General features: G+C 51.2%; 1 protein-coding gene across 1 annotated transcript in view; it reads left to right on the forward strand.

Moving 5' to 3' along the window:
• IGF1R (insulin like growth factor 1 receptor) overlaps positions 1 to 16,060 on the forward strand; it is a 319,543-nt gene extending 303,483 nt beyond the window's left edge. The window contains exons 19-21 of the mRNA XM_079698796.1: positions 890 to 1,019; positions 7,466 to 7,600; positions 15,604 to 16,060. Of these exons, the coding sequence (XP_079554922.1) occupies positions 890 to 1,019; positions 7,466 to 7,600; positions 15,604 to 15,985 (647 nt within the window). The 3' untranslated portion in view covers positions 15,986 to 16,060. The remainder of the gene's footprint in view (positions 1 to 889; positions 1,020 to 7,465; positions 7,601 to 15,603) is intronic.
• Positions 16,061 to 16,519: the final 459 nt, after the last annotated feature.

The following is a 16,519-nucleotide window of genomic DNA, read 5'->3' on the forward strand; positions in this document are numbered from 1 at the left end:
GTACAAGGAAATTATGTTGATTAACGTCCAAGGAACTTTGTTCTCTGTGTTTGCTTTGTAGCCTTACCTCTTCGTGGCAGAGTTAGAGACATAAATGAACGTTTTAAAAAGGAGAGCAGCCCTTTCTCCTGGGAAGGAGAATGGAAGAGTCCCTGTAAGAAAAGGTTACATGATTGAGTGGAAAATCAAAATCTGACAAAGAAGCAATAATTTAGGATTATAAAGCAAGCCTGCCATCAAACATAATTATGTGACATCTTCTAGAGACATGGAAAATGGAAGACATTTTCAAAAATGAGTGGGAGTATTATGTTGAAAAACATTATTGAGTAATAGCTTCAGGGGCCTAGTAAATACCATCTCTTAGGCATCTTACTGTGTACTTTTTTCATCGTGAATTGGTACTCTCAATATTTTCCCCCTTATTAGATGGTGAAACTACTTTCTTTCCTCTGATAATGAGGCAGTGTTACCAAGTAAATAAAAGTCAACATGCTCCTGGCTATTTGATCATGTTTTTAAACCACATACAAATGACCTTTGCTCTACTCAGTACATATTTTCCTGATAAACTATGGGTCCTGATAAGTTGTAAGATGCCTCTCATTTCAAATGCAATGAGGGAGCTACCTTCTTAAAAGAATCACATTGTAAATATATTTAAAGGCAGAGATTTCTGGGCATTTGCTTGTCATGTGACTCACCGGTCCTCCCCTACAGTTTCTGCCTCATCAGGTGGCAGCATGGATATCGGCCTACCTAAAGCCAGTTTCCCCTTGGACTTGGCTGTGGGCACAGGACCCTCCTCTGAGACGTCACTGTGCCTCTTTGCTTCTCCCCCGACATTACTCACACGGGGTAACTCTCGTGCCTTCTCTCCTCCTCACAGATTTTGGGATGACGAGAGACATCTATGAGACCGACTATTACCGGAAGGGAGGGAAGGGGCTGCTGCCTGTGCGCTGGATGTCCCCCGAGTCCCTCAAGGATGGAGTCTTCACCACGCACTCTGACGTCTGGTACGAGAGACCTTTCCTGTAACGCCAGCCCCCGGCCCCCACGAGTCCTTTCCTTTCCTCCTGTTTTCTGTTCATTGTTACCCATTTCCAGCTTTGACTAAGTGTGATGGGAGCCACCCCCTCATCACTGACGTGTTCCTGTTGTCGGTGGGCACTTGTGGGATCTAAAGAATTTGTGGGACCAACGTTTCTTTCAATGCTTAGCTGCTCACCGAGTGGTTGGGAGGCCTGGAGACACACCACCAGGGGCTAGGGTATGGGGACAAGCCAGAAAATTTTACCTCTTTCTGCTTCTCCCCCGCCTGCCTTCTCTCATTTTCTTTTGCAATAAATAGATGCGATGTGTGTGTGCGCATGCGTGTGCGTATGTGTGTGTTTGGGGAGGGGGTTGCTTCACCTAATTAAACCTTCAGATTGCAGACACTGCTTATTTTAGACCCAAAGCTTATGAGTCTTGATGTGTTTTCCTATTGGTTCCATCTGCTGTCTGTCCTCTTCCAGTGGGCACCTATCGTGTTGACCCAGGGATGGTGTGGAAAGCAAAATGTCTCCCTTAGTCATGGACGTATCTTGGGGTAGAAGGTGCATCAGCTGCGGATGCAGAGGCCTTTTGATAGTATTGTTTATTGCGGCTCCTCAGCAACATTGTGGAGAGGTAGGCAGGTTCTGAAATACGATTGAGGTTCTTGGCAGGCGAAGGCCCTGGCGCGTCTACCTTCTAGAACGTCAGCTAGTTTCTTGGCTGTCCTCTCAGGAGATCCCGTTGCTGGTGTGTTACAGAAATGGTAGTTGTTTACTCCAGCTGTAGGGATGACCACATAGAGGAGCTATTTAAATGGTGACCGACATCTTTTTTTTTTTTTTAACCTCGTGAACCTTGGGATCAAGGGCCTTGGATCCTATTTTGAAGACAGGTGTGAATTGGAAATAGCATTTGAATATGACCCAGCAAAGCATGATTTCTTCTTGAGCTCAAGTGTGAGATCTGTTTTGCAATCAGCCTATTCAAGACGGTTCCCTCTTCACAGTCAAATCAAAGTGTTCAACACCATTTTTAGATATAGAGATGATGGGGAGAGGACAGGCCTGGGCCCACACCCGCATCTGTTTATTCTAGGATCCATGCTTCCAACAACTTTGAGGTCAGCTTACAGTGCAGTAAAATAGAAAACCACGAGAGCCAGGGAAAACAGAGGCAGGGCAGGAAGATAAAACTAGAGTTGTTAATATCTCATAGGCTAAGTTTACCAAATTCTGGTTAGCAGCAATTGCAACAAGCAGCAGTAAAGGGTGTTCATTGCTATTTTCCTCCCATTTGATGACATAGACATTATGAACCAGTAAGAAAAAATATATATAAACAAGAGTAGGGATTTCATATTCATTCCATTCCATGTTCAGGCTTTGACAGTGCTTTAGTTTGTTTTTTTTTTTAACATAGCCTTTGAGGATAACACTGGTAAGGTGGGTAGGCTAGGACGATGGAGAATATGGAAGGCTTCTTAGCTCCCCAGGATCTAAAGTGCTCCCTCTTGAAAGAATGAACATCATTTTTGAGTGTATTCAGTGGTACAAAACAGTCATCCCTAAATAGTTAAAGTCTAGAAAGAAATACAAAGAATTGTATTTGACTTTGCAGAAGATACCCTAGAATTTTAGGATCAGAAGGTATTCTGAGGTTGGGACCAGTCCCCAAACCCCATTTACAGTGTCTTCGACAGCTGGTTTTTGAGCTTCTGCTCACATATTTCCAGGGACTGCTAATTCCTCTCTCATAAAGACAGGCAGCCCTAATCCTTAAGACATCCTTCGGTTTTGCAGGTCTTTCTCATGCTATGCTTAAGTTGGCCTCTTGCTGACACCCCGTTGGCCCTTCTCTGTAGCACGGTTGCACACCCTGCTCTGTTTTTGATAAGACAGGCCTTAGAGTCACAAGGAAGTGGTCTCTTTTCTCTAGGTGGAACATCTTTAGGTTTTCCTGCTATCCTTGGAGACATTATTCCCAGGCCCTTGGGCACTGTCCTTGTTCCTCCTCTATAGCTCTCTTGTAGCACTGTGTCCCTGCAAATGGTTCCTTTGGGTTAGAAGACACAGGTGTGCCCTCCAGGCATGGAGGGAACCAGGCACAGGACTGGGGAGGGGGAAATCCATGGCTTGAAGGTGTATTTCCTTCCTGGGCAACTGAATCACCCTACAACAGTCTTCACTTCTTGACTTACTGAGAAGCTTTCCAAATGGCCACAAATACCCAGGGCTGGTTGCTCCCTCCTAGAGTTATTTGGATCTTCAGTGGCGAATTCACATCAGCTGGCAATATGGATATCTCTGTAGGTTTCGATTTGCTGGTGGGTGGGACATTGACAGATCCCGTCCTGGTATGAGGAGGTGTAATTATTGAATGCTGACTTTAACCAGCACTGGAATTGAAGTGAGTCTCACACCAAGTTGTCCCTTACTTGAGAAAACAGCCCCAATGCTCGTAATTAGAAAAGACTTCACACAAAGGCATTTATCTAATGTTTAAAGATTAAATCCATAAAATTCAAAGCTTGGTTTTGTATGAGGCATTAAATGCCAGTGCCACATTGTAAATGACCTGCTCTGAAAAACATGCAGGTGTTGCATATTTCTCAGTGTCTCTGGCTGTGTGGCCTTGGTCAAACCATGGGGTATCTGTGGACTTTAGCTACTCCATCTGTGAGGTAAGGTCTGTTTGGGGATGTCTGCAGAACCTCAGTAGATTTTTTTTTTTTTTTTTTTGCGGTACGCGGGCCTCTGACTATTGTGGCCTCTCCCGTTGCGGAGCCCAGGCTCCGGACGCGCAGGCTCAGTGGCCATGGCTCACAGGCCCAGCCACTCCGCAGCACGTGGGATCTTCCCGGACCAGGGCACGAACCCGTGTCCCCTGCTTCGGCAGGCGGGCTCTCAACCACTGCGCCACCAGGGAAGCCCCTCAGTAGATGTTTAAATGGCCCCTGTGACAACTGGTGATGACAGGGAGGCACGTTGGTGTTGGGTAGAGGTGCTTTAACCTCCATACCTTGGGGCAGAAAAATGGTTGAACTCAGCTAGTCATGTCCTGTGAAGGACGCCCGGATGCCAGCACTAAGTGGCCCTCACAGACAGGTGACATCAAACCAGAGTCACTCCAGGGAAAGCCTTTGTGGAGAGCCGGCTCTGTCACCTTCTGTGTTCTTTCATGTGTGTGATCATGAAGACCTGGCATGGCCCAGGCACAGTGCTCAGCATGTACAAGAACCAGGGTGCCTAGAGACATGGTCCTTGTCCCTGAGGGATGAAGTCTTGTAGAGAACAGGAAGCGACCCTGACAGGCTGGGATCACAGACCCCTTCTCCAAAGAGCGGGAGTCGTGGGGCACCCTGAAGTATGGACTGTCACCTTCTGAACAGTGAGGAAGTGGGCTCTTGGCGGTGGGAACACTGGGGGAAACCACGGTGGTGGGAAGCACTTAGTGCATGTGGAGGATGGTGGGACTTCCTCAAGGGAGTTAGGCTGAAGAGAGCTCAAGTGAGGCCTTGGCTGTTGTGTTAGGGGTTTGGGACTAATTCTGCAGGCTCTGTGAGGAGAGGCTTCTGAGCCGGAGAGTGACCTAGAGCCACGGGCCTCTCACTGTTGTGGCCTCTCCCGTTGCAGAGCACAGGCTCCGGACGCACAGGCTCAGCAGCCATGGCTCACGGGCCCAGCCGCTCCACGGCATGTGGGATCTTCCCGGACTGGGGCACGAACCCGTGTCCCCTGCATCGGCAGGCGGACTCTCAACCACTGCGCCACCAGGGAAGCCCCAAGAGCCGTGTTTTAAGTTCATGTTAGCTAGAGTGTGAAGCTCCGCTGAGTAAGATGTTGGTGCCAAAAAGGAGGCGTCCTGTGGGCCAGGCAAGGGGGACCATCTGCACTGAGGATGTGCTTGGGGGACGAAAGGAGGGGAGCAGACCTTTGGGCAGGTCTGAGCCTGCACGGGCAAGCTGTGGGGGTTATCTGAGGAGGTGTGGGAAGGATGACCTCAGGGTGCTATTGAATATCGTTCCCTGTGCTATACTGTAGGAGTCTGTTGTTGGCATGTTGACTCTTCTAAGCTGAAGGAGTCGAGAAGTGGAATTTGCAGGAAGGACTCTCTGACCTTCCCCTGAAGCAGGCTTATGACCCTTATATGCCCTGGAGGGAAGAAGCATCCTGATTTCCTAAGCCACCAAGAGGAATCTGAACTAACAAGTCTTGCTGGGTTTCCCCAGCTCACTGTACCCTTTGCTCATATCCTTCTGTCCGGTCACCTTTTTCCATGACTTTGTGCTCTTCATCAAAACTAATATAAAAAATGCTTAGGTTTTACTACGTCGTTGGGTCTTCATTTCCTTATGAAGGCTCCCGTGTCGTGTAAAACTTATAGTAAAAAAATCTGTACCCTTTCTCTTGTTAATCTGTCTTTTGATACAGAGCCCCAGCCGAGAACTGAGCAGGCCAGAAGAAAAGGATTTTTTTCCCCCTCCTCTACAAAGGAAAGTGGCATTCTCTAAGAAAGTTAATATTTTTTTTCCTCGACTGCCCCAAACCCGTTGGGAGACACTTTTTAATTTCTGAAGAGTTTATTTGATTCACTTAGGAGAGAAGCTAAACGCATGAGCTTCTGACTGTATAGTAGAGTTGTGGTTCTCATTTAAGTGATGTTACACTAGCAGTCGTTCTCCACAGGGTTGATGGCGTCTCCTAGGAGACATCTGGCAATATCAGGGTGGCGAGACACAGTTGAGACGCATTAAGGTCAAGGGTCCACAGGAACCCAGAGCTTGGAGTGGGGCGGTAGGTGCTGAGAGGTCAGCATGGGCGCCGTCCGGTGGGCACTGGCCGCCTGACAGCAGCTGGCACAGCCGAGGAACGTGTGGGGCAGGAGGGGGACGTGGGGCTGGGAGAAACCGCATTTTCAGGTTATTTCTCAGGCCAGGCCTGCCGTCAGTTGGGTACTGCATTTCAGAGGTGGAGTTGGGAGCCATGGCTTCTGAGGCAGAGACCTAGGTGACCGGGCCAATTCAGTCTGCAGAGATCCCCCAGCCCAGGGGGAGCCCACTGCCCTCGGCTGGGCCTGCGAACACCAAATTTGGGCCTCCGGGCTTTCAGCTTTCCTAGGTCTCTCGTGCAATACCAAGACTATTTCTTGGTCACTGAGTTTCAAAAGGATCTTGGGTGGGTCGGTCCTCTGAGGGCTAAGATTCTAAATATTTATGTCTGACATCTGCTCTCAGCATCAATTTGTACAAAACCCTTTTGTTCATGGAAAGGAGCTGAAGCATCGAGTAAAACATTCTGATACAAAGTCCGCGGCCCTCCTGGCTCGGCTTGGCCAGGATCCGCAGAGCTCTGGGCGGGAAGCGCCGCCCCAGAATTTTCAGTGCGGCTTTGCCCACACCCCTGGCCTGCGGAAGGTCCAGGAAGCCCCTCGGGTTGGCCAAGCGGCAGGCTTTAATCTGCGGAAATGAACCGAATGGAAAGGCAAATAGACCGTGGAGAATTTGTGAAAGACGCTGATGCATGCTGGGAAGTCACCTTTATTTTGCAGATTACAGCACTGCCTTTTTTAACATCCTCAGTCTGAAATTTCTGTGTATGTGTATACCTATTTTAGTTTGTTTTCCACTAGTAGGATCTTCTAACCTACAGGCAGAAGCGCGTGCGAGGCGGAATCGCTCCCTGCTCCCCTTGCTGACTTGGTTCCTCGGCCACCCCCTTCCCCCACTCTTGGCTAAACTCTGGGCCTAAGGATTCTTCCTGGTGCGCGAGCCCCACCCCAGCCAGTGCCGCCCTTCTCTGTCCCCCACCTGTGAGGCTGAGCCCCTCGTCTCCCCAGGCCCTCCTGGACCTGTAAGATCCCCACTGAGCTTTTTGACACCCCAAGGCCCAGGCCCCCACCCCAGACCAGTGAAATCAGTCGGGGGCGCAGGCATCCGTAGGCGTTAAAAACTCAACCAGGGGTTCCTGCATAGAGAACCACTTAGGTAGAAGTTTCCAAAACGGGGAGCTTGTTGAACAGCTTGCTTGTCCCAGGCTGCATTTAGTCCCAGGGATTTGCACTAAATCACTGTCCCAGCCGGGCCTGGGGACCAGCATTTGATTATTGGTGGTATAAAAGCACATCAGGGAGACACTGCCCTGCAGGGTCCTGGCTGGGGCTGGGCCCTGAACTCAGCTTGCCTGGGGCTCCCATTGGAGATCACGTGCTCGCTGGCTGTTCAAGGGCCCTGAACACTCCCTCCCCTCAGCTGGCAGAGCTGTGCCACCAGGGCTGCATCGACTCTACGACACATGAGGATGGATGTTCCACACTTAGCCCAGGGCCTGGCTCGCTGCCCGACATGCGCTCAGTCGCCCAAAGGGAGAGGGCTGTGTGGCTCTGTCCACCCCTTTCCGAGCACCTCACGTTTCTTTTCTCCCTGTAGGTCCTTCGGGGTCGTCCTCTGGGAGATCGCCACGCTGGCCGAGCAGCCATACCAGGGCCTGTCCAATGAGCAAGTCCTTCGCTTCGTCATGGAGGGCGGCCTTCTGGACAAGCCAGACAACTGTCCTGACATGCTGTATGTATATGCTGGGTCCCTCTGGCCCCGGTGGGTGCTGGGATGACCAGAGCAGTTAAGAAGAGGGTTTATCCTATGGAAAGAGCCTGTCCCTTTGGGCAAGTGCCTTAATCCTGCCCCATCTTCCTTAATCCTGGGGTTCGGATTTGCAGTTTGCATTGTGGTTTCTCAGGCCAAACGTCTTTGTGAAATACTTGACCAAAGCAATCCCTGCTGGTCTGCTCCAGGCAGAGTTTTTTTTTTTAAATGCAGCAACATGACACTGATTACTCTTAAGCCACAGTCCCCGGCTGCTCCCCAGCCATCAGCAGGGCTCCTCCAGGCCTGTGGGGGTGACCTCAGACCTCCTTTTGCAGGCGGTTCCAGGATGCTGCCACCACCTGCGGTCCCCCCATGTTTCTTTCCTGTTAAGTGTTTACAAAAGTCATAAAAGGCCTGTGAGTGGCAGGCTCTCAGCAGCCTCCTTCAGCGGCTGTGCCGACCTAGAGGCGGTCTTGGGGCCTCCCGGCAGGCACAGCCCTGGCACGTAGCTTTCTGTTCCTGAGATCTGTCAGATAACGGGAAACAGTCCGTGACGCCTCGTGGGCCTCCCTGCTCAGTGTTCTTAGGAGAAGCCCCTCTGTCAGTGGAGGTCAGAGCTGCTGAAGGTGTGAGGGTGTGCAGGTGTGAGGATGTGCAGGTGTGCTGTGGTTGGGTCGTCAGGTGCAGACAGGTACAGATGGGGAGCAGTGGACTTGCTTTCGACATGCACATTAAGGCAGGGCCCAAGATTCTTCTGGATCCCAATAGGTAGAAGGTAGGCTACCACTAATACTTCAAGACCAATGCAGGAATTTTCCAGAAGTGCTTTTCAGGACAGATATGGCCTCACATTGGAAAGGGCCCCAGAGGAGCTGTTGGGCTGTCTCCGTGTCTGTGTGGAAGGCTCTACCCAGATCTGCCACCTACCCGCGCACCAGCCTTGAGTGAGCACTGACTTGGGCAGGGCCCCGTCATGGTGGGGTGATTTACAGATGTGAGTCAGATGCCATGTCGAGTGGGTACCAGGGAAATCGGCCCCAACAGCCAGGAAAGCTCTGTTCATTTGGTCTCCCAAGGTTTCCACGGATCAGGAAATGGGAGTGCTGGCTCCTCTGCTCAGTCTGACGAGGTTGAGATCAAGATGTCAGCCCGAGCTGCGAACATCTGAGGCTCAGGAGCCTCCCTCTCCCAGGCCCCTTCAGGTTGTTGGCAGGAGTCAGCCCCTTGTGGCTGTAGCAGGGTCTTGCTAGCTCTCAGCTCCCAGTCCTTGCCACACTTCCCCTCCATTGACCTTCTCACAACAAAGCAGCTTTCTTCTTCAGGGCCAGCAAGAGAATCTCTCTGCTGCTTTTTGACTTTTTTTTTTTTTTTTTTTTTACCTGATTAAGTCACATCCACCCAGGATAATCTCCCTTCTGATTAACTTAGAGTCAATTATTAGAAACCTAAATGGAGGAGTGAAATCTCATCACATTCACAAGTCCCTCCCACTCAGGTGAGGGGATCATACAGGGCGTTTACACCAGGGGTGGGAATCTTGGGGACTGTCTTAGAATCTGACTGCCTTAGCCTGGGAAGCAGAAACCATTGTCCTGTCAACAAACCAAGGTTTTCGGGGTTTTTTTTTTTTTTTTTTTTTTTTTTTTGCGGTATGCGGGCCTCCCACTGTTGTGGCCTCTCCCGTTGCGGAGCACAGGCTCCAGACGCGCAGGCTCAGCGGCCATGGCTCACGGGCCCAGCCGCTCCGCGGCATATGGGATCCTCCCAGACCGGGGCACGAACCCGTATCCCCTGCATCGGCAGGCGGACTCTCAACCACTGCGCCACCAGGGAGGCCCTCGGGGTTTTTTTAAAGCACTTTTAGTGTAGCTTCCAAGACTGAATCCCTAAGCTCCAGATAGAGGGCGAGGGTGGGGAGTGGGGGTGGAACTTGTTCTCCTGACTCTGACTGCACTGCTGCTTCAGGGGTACATTAGCTGGGTATCCTGCTCTTTAACTGCTGCCTCTGAGCATTTGCTCAGCCAAAGCCTGTTCTATCCCAGGGACAGCTTGCATGGAATTAGGAAAGAGGCCAGAGAATGCTGCAGGAAAGGGAACATCTTTGCCTCAGAGTGTGTGTGTATGTGTGACTGTGAGAGAGAGAGAGTGTGTGTGTGTGTGTGTGTGAGTGTGTGTGTGAGTGTATGAGTGAGTGTGTGTGAGTGTGTGTGTGTCTGTGTGAGAGAGAGTGTGTGTGTGAATGTGTGTGAGTGTGTGTGTGTGTGTGTGTGTGTGTGTGTTGGGGGGGTACCCACTGATCATCTGGCATGGGCCGGGACTAGGAAACCTGCATGTGTCCTGGACGTGGGGCACAGGATACACCCACACATGACAGGAAGCTCCACTCCTCAGAGGGCTGTGCATAAGGGCGCAGTGGGCGTCCTGGATCCCTCACCAGCAGACTCCCTAGTACAGCCTCTTCAGACTTCAGGACCCAAAGATGGAAGAGGTGCACATGGCCACTTAGTGCATTTTCTTGCCCCTGGCAGAAACTCTCCCTCTCTCCACCTGTGTTAGCTTTTTTTATTGCAGTATAACATTACCCGAAACCTAACAGTTTAAGACAACAATAAGCATTTATTATCTCACAGAGTTTCTGGAGGTCAGGGATCCAGGAGCAGCTTAGCTGGCTGGCTCTGGCCGGGGGTCTCCTGAGGTCACAGTCTGGCTGGCAGCCGGGGCTGCAGTCATCTGAAGGCTTGACCAGGGCTGGGATCCACTTCCAAGATGCAGAACTCATGCCACCAGTTGCCACGTGAGGCCTTAGTTCCTCTGTGATGCTGCTTGAGTGTCTGCAGCTGGCTTCTTCTAGAGCAGGGCTCAGAAAACCTTTTCTCCAAAAGGACAGATAGTAAATATTTTCAGCTCTGTGGGCCCCTACGATCTCAACTGCAGCTACTCAACTCTGCTGTTGTACAAGAGCAGCCAGAGACATCACAGGAACAAGTGTGGCCATGCTCCAAGAAAACTTTATTTCTGGATACTGAAATTTGAATTTCACATAGCTTTCATTTTGTCACAAAATATTATTCTTCTTTGATTTTTTTTCAACCATTTACAAATATAAAAGCCATCCTTAGCTCATAGGCCTTACAAAATCAGACAGCTGGCCAGATTTGGCCCATGGGCCTAGAGCTTGCCTCCCCTACCCCGGAGCAATTGCCCCCACAGCAGAGCAGAAGCCACAGTGTTCTTCGTGGCCTCGAAGTCACGCTCCACGGTGTCCACAACCTCATATGGGCTACACGGGCAGCCTTATTTGATGTGAAAGGAGATTATGTGAGGCGTGGACACCAGGAAGTGAGGACCACTGGGGTGTCAGAGGCCAGCCACCACACCCTACTGATGACTGCCCCCCTCACGGGTGACTGTCCTCCACTTTGAACAGTGCAGCCACTGTATTCATGTCAGCCCATTAGAAGAACAACCTTCCTTCTGAGCAAAAACATAAGTAACAGAGTTTGAGGAGTAATGCCCACTGAATTGGCCTGAGCGTGTCCAGTGCCAGAAGAGAGTCTAACACTAGAAGTGGTGGTGTTTTAGCAGGTGTAGAAACAGTCCAAGAAAGCAGGTGTGAGCTTTGTTCGTGTGGTTTGGGGGTGGTGGGAGGAGAGGTACTGTTTTTGAGCTTTCTCTTTGACTTGAATAAAGATTGTCTCTGAGAAATTTGTGGGACTCTTGAACTTGATCTGCACCCAGGTGACTGGAGTTTTAATATTAATTTAATATGCCTGGGAAGCAACCCCCCTGCCATGGCAAAGGCAGCATACTTCCTGTTCCCAGCATAGAGTGACAAGGAAATTTACATGGAGAGGTTACTCTGGCATATTAAGTGTATAATTCAGGAGGCATTTCTGCCTCGCCATCTAGAACCCCCTTAGCAAATTTTTTCCCTTCTAAGAAAAGAACAAAGTGAAAGGAGGCAAGTCAGTTTCATAAGGAGTGTCTGTATTGTCCTTGTGAATTTATTGGTGAGCTTAGGTAAGGAAGATGTGTTCTGGGAGAGGGGTTCTTTTATTACAAAAACTGAAAGAATGGACTGTTTCTCTCAGAGGAGAGGAGAGTCACTGAGCCCTTGGGAGTTGCCTGAAAGCCATGCTGGGCCTCCATGTGGGAGAGAGGTCGTGTGCTTCAGTTCCAGAGGTGTGAATGGCACCCATAGGGTAACAGGGGGCGGGTATGCAGTGGCTGCTGGTGGACCTCAGCTCAGCATCATTGCTCGGCGATGCCCGGGAGCAGATGAAACTGGCTCTTCCCAAGTAGCCAACAGCCCTGATCCCCTCAATGGAACAGGGTGCACAGCTTTAGAGGAAAGGTACCGTGGTCCAGGCTGCAGAGTGTCTAGGCCCATGGGTCTCAACCCTGAGATTCAGTGTGAATCGATCAGCAAGTGGCATGAGACAGATTCGGCTTGTGGTTCAATGGTGGATCCGTATTTTAAATTGACAACAAAGCTTGTCCTTAACCTCCTCTTGCACACAGGTCTCCATACTCACACCACCAATGTCCTTGAGCCCCTCTGAGTGAGTGCTGACTGCTCCAGCCCAGAGCTGGGACCGTGGGGAGTGGTCCGCACCCTCAGCAAGTCCGGTGACTGGAAGGACTGGACTCTGATGCTGGGACATGGGCTGGAGTAGAGGTGTGCGCTGAGCGTGGACCGTGTTCTCTGCGGGTGGGGCTTCGACAGTGTGACACATCGAGAGCCTCTGCCAGGGAGGCCTTCAGTGTGCAGCGTTCAGAAAGGAATTTGAACTTTTTAGCCCAGAGAGTCATCAACTCACGGATGAGTCTGAAACAAACTCAGTAGACTTTAGTTGTTTTGCAGTTTTCAAACATGGTTTTCCCTGTTGCTGATTAAAGCCCCCACATTGTCGGGAATCCTGGGCCTGTTTTGTGGGAATCCAGTGCTTGAGTGTGATCCAAACAGTCAGGAATGGCACTCATGCCCAGTTAGCCTGCAGTGGGCTTTTCCCTGGTGCATGGGCCCTACCTTAGATCTCTGCCCCAAAACAGAGTAGCGTGGAGTGAGCGGTCAGGCAGGCCCCTGTCCCACTGCCCCTCCTGGCTGAGAAGTGGTCATAAGACAGTCCTGGCTGTTCAGGGCTGCCAGGAGGGGAGGAACGGGCACAAATGAGCCCTGCAGGTCCTCTCTGGAACATGGGCTCTTTGTCGTGACAGTCCTCACCTGGACTGAGGCTGTGCCAGCACTTAGGTGCTGGGCCACCCTAGGCCGCTTGGCCCGTGCTTGCAGCCTGCCTGCACACAGCAGAGCCAGGGATGGGGAGGGGACAGTGAGCCAGATGAGACCATCACCTGGCCTCCGGGGTCACACCAGGACAGCAGCTCCGTCTGGTCCTGCCCCTGCCCCAGGTGAAGGCTGCGTGCACGCACGCCTCCGATGCAGGCATTCAGTAAAGGACGACTCCAGCTCCCCAGAGCTGACCAGTTGTAAAAAACGTGCTTTTTTAAAGAGGAGTTTTATCAGCTCATAAATCCTTCTAAAGTCTACTGGAAAGTTTTCTTGTGGAGATAGTGTAAACAAGGTCTTGAATCCCACAGAGTAAAAAGACTTCCTTTTATGGGCAGCAGTGGAAGGGCCGTGACTCTGGAATGGTTTAAAAGTGGTGTCACGTGGTTTGTTTGTGCTGATGTCACTCACATGCCTCCCCTGCTGGTGGCACCTTCTCAGCCCCAGGCCAAGGGGCACGGAGCCAGGGCACATCACGTGTCCTTGGCCCTGGCTGTGCTTCTATTCAGGGATAAGTCAGTCGGCCAGAGAGGAAATTGCAGCCGAGCCGTGGAGAGGGATTTCATGTATTTATGGCCCTTTTTCTTTTGGGGGGGGCGGATATGGAAGGAGGCTTGTTTGCCATGTGACCCAAGGACAAGCTGCCAGTTTATCTGCAAAGCCCGCACGACACCTGTGATTGTCGGGTGGACAGCCAGGAGAGGGAGAGCCCCAGGCAGGACTGTGGTTTCTCTTGTTTAGGTTGAGAGAAAATTCCTCTTTCTGAGGTCGGTGGCGTTCAAAGTGTAAAAACACGATTCACGAGAACTCCATCCCTGCTCCACCCTCACTCGTTTGGGGACCTTGGACAAATTATTTAATCTCTCGGTACTTCCACTTCCTCATCTATAAAATGGGGCTATATTATGATACACACCTTCCCAGGCTCGTGAAGAGGAAAGCCATTTACACCCGTAACACTACCGAGAGCATTAATTAACTACCATGTGGTTAGTGCTGTGACCTAGTGTAGGTGATTCAGTTGGGAGGGGAAAGAACTAGTCAGTCTTCATGTTCTGTCTAATTCTTTTTCCACTAGAGCAGGGGTGACAAGCTTTTTCTGTAAAGGCCCACACGGTAAATATTTCGGGCTTGTAGGCCAAACCATCTCAACTGTTCAACTCATAGTTGTGGTTTGAAAGCAGCCATAGATCATATGTAAACAAACAGCGTTTCTGTTCCAATAAAACTTGATTTACAAAAGCAGGCAGCAGGCCTCTCTCCCATTCCCACCTTCCCTCAGGGTCACATCCTCTTCCCTCTGACTTGACCTGACACCGTTTTCCCACATCTTTCAAGGTAGCTGGCGGATCGACATGGGAGTTTTCCTGTCCCCACAGGCTTTCTCTCCTTGGAACTTTCCCTGGGGCCAGACTTAGGCAGTTGCTCTGTCTGTCAAGTGTCAGCCTGACAGAGGCTGGAAGCCAGTTTGGGGTGCTTTGAGCTTCCTAGATGTGGGGAGTTCCACTGGCCATTTTTATTGAAAACTATCTCATTAGCCAGAAGTTTTAAAACAAAACATAGAATGGAATTTTCTAGCGAGAACAGAAGTGGAAGGGAAGGCACTTTGGTCTTTTTGAGAAAGAACTGCTGGCCGGTCCCTTCTCGGAACTTTCTCCACACTCTGGCTAGCCTGGACCTTTGTTCAGCCACCTCCTTTGTGCGCCAGCGGGTCTACTTGGCTGGACCACTCTGCATTCCAGGTTAATAAGAAGCACCCCTCCTCCTGCGGCCATTCTGAATCTTGTCAGAGCCTGGGCCTTTCCTGGCTGTCCTGGCAGCACCCTGCTTTTCCGGTGCAGCCTCCTGTTCTGGGGGCTCGGGCCCGATGCCGGGTTGCTCCTTGTGGCCACGTGACTCTGAGGGCTTCCCAGGGGCTGCAGCCCAGGTGCCCTCTCTGCCTGCCCCAGGCCTGTGCAGGGACTCTGCCACCAGGCTCTCCTTGCTGGCTTGTTGGCATCTGGCTCAGGGCCCCACTGGGCCTCTCATTGGGTTCAGGGCAGCCGGGCTCCCAGGCCGGCTCTACCGCCCCAGGGCATGCAGTGAGCAGCCTGAGCCCTGGCGCCAGACATGGGTTGTGCGCCCCTTCTGTCTTGCAGCCATGCTGCCTGGCACTGCCTGTCCTCAGTTCTCTGCCCGTGGTCCCCTGCCACCAGGAGGAAGCGTAGAAATAGCATGGGTGGAACTGAAGGAGAGATCACTGTGGGGAAAGCTGTGATCACTGCTCAGCCTTATTAGTGAGAAACCAGAGGTTTCTTGCATTCTAATTCTGGAAATAATGTTTAATCAGTGGCTGCAAGAGATGCTTCAAATAGAAAGCTGGTTTGTTTTTTATGTAAATAATACCTGTAATAGCAGACTTGTGTGGAACCTGTATTTGTCCTTCTCAGGAAGTGAAAGTTTGGGTTTTGTATCATGGAGGGTCCTGGGTCCTGGGTCTGGATGAAGTGACTGCACTGGTGGACGTTAAGTCAGGAGAAGCTGAAGGCTACTTGCGCCATCAAGATAGAAAGCCAGAGGCCCAGACAGGCAGCAGAACTGCTCTGGCACACTTGCTATACACGTGTAGGTGGGGAAGCCACAGCAAGTAGCCACAGGGCTGTTCGGCCACGGCCCCCTTCCAGGCTGGGCCCACCTCTGTCTGTCTTCCCCTCAGGTTTGAACTGATGCGCATGTGCTGGCAGTACAACCCCAAGATGAGGCCTTCCTTCCTGGAGATCATCAGCAGCATCAAGGACGAGATGGAGCCCGGCTTCCGGGAGGTCTCCTTCTACTACAGCGAGGAGAACAAGCCGCCTGAGCCAGAGGAGCTGGACCTAGAGCCGGAGAACATGGAGAGTGTCCCCTTGGACCCCTCGGCCTCCTCGTCCTCCCTGCCGCTGCCCGACAGACACTCAGGACACAAGGCCGAGAACGGTCCGGGCCCTGGCGTGCTGGTCCTTCGAGCCAGCTTCGACGAGAGACAGCCTTATGCGCACATGAACGGGGGCCGCAAGAAGGAGCGGGCCTTGCCTCTGCCCCAGTCCTCGACCTGCTGATCCTGGATCCCGATCCGTGCAAACAGTAACGTGCGCACACGGCGGCGGGCGGGGGGGAGAGTTTTAACAATCTATTCACAGCCTCCTGTACCTCAGTGGATCTTCAGAACTGCCATTGCTGCCCACGGGAGACGGCTTCTCTGCAGTAAACACATTTGGGATGTTCCTTTTTTCAATATGCAAGCAGCTTTTTATTTCCCTACCCAAACCCTTAACTGACATGGGCCTTTAAGAACCTTAATGACAACACTTAATAGCAACAGAACACTTGAGAATCAAGTCTCCTCTCTCTCCCTGTCTCTCTCTCCCTCTCTCTCACCTTTCTCTTTCTTTCTGCTTCATGATGGAAACACATTTGCTGCAAGCCCAGCCGGGACGCCCTTTGTATTGGATTGAGGCAACGTCTGTCCCTCCATGGCCCCCTTGAACACACCTGCCGGTCACCATAGGTCTTTATAAAACACGTTGAGACAGGATTTTTTAATCGTATCTTTAACATTTTTAGGGACATACGAAATTTACAAAGGGCCATCG

This window comes from Hyperoodon ampullatus (genome assembly GCF_949752795.1).
Source record: "Hyperoodon ampullatus genome assembly, chromosome: 3".
In the NCBI taxonomy this organism is placed as follows: Eukaryota; Metazoa; Chordata; class Mammalia; order Artiodactyla; family Ziphiidae; genus Hyperoodon; species Hyperoodon ampullatus.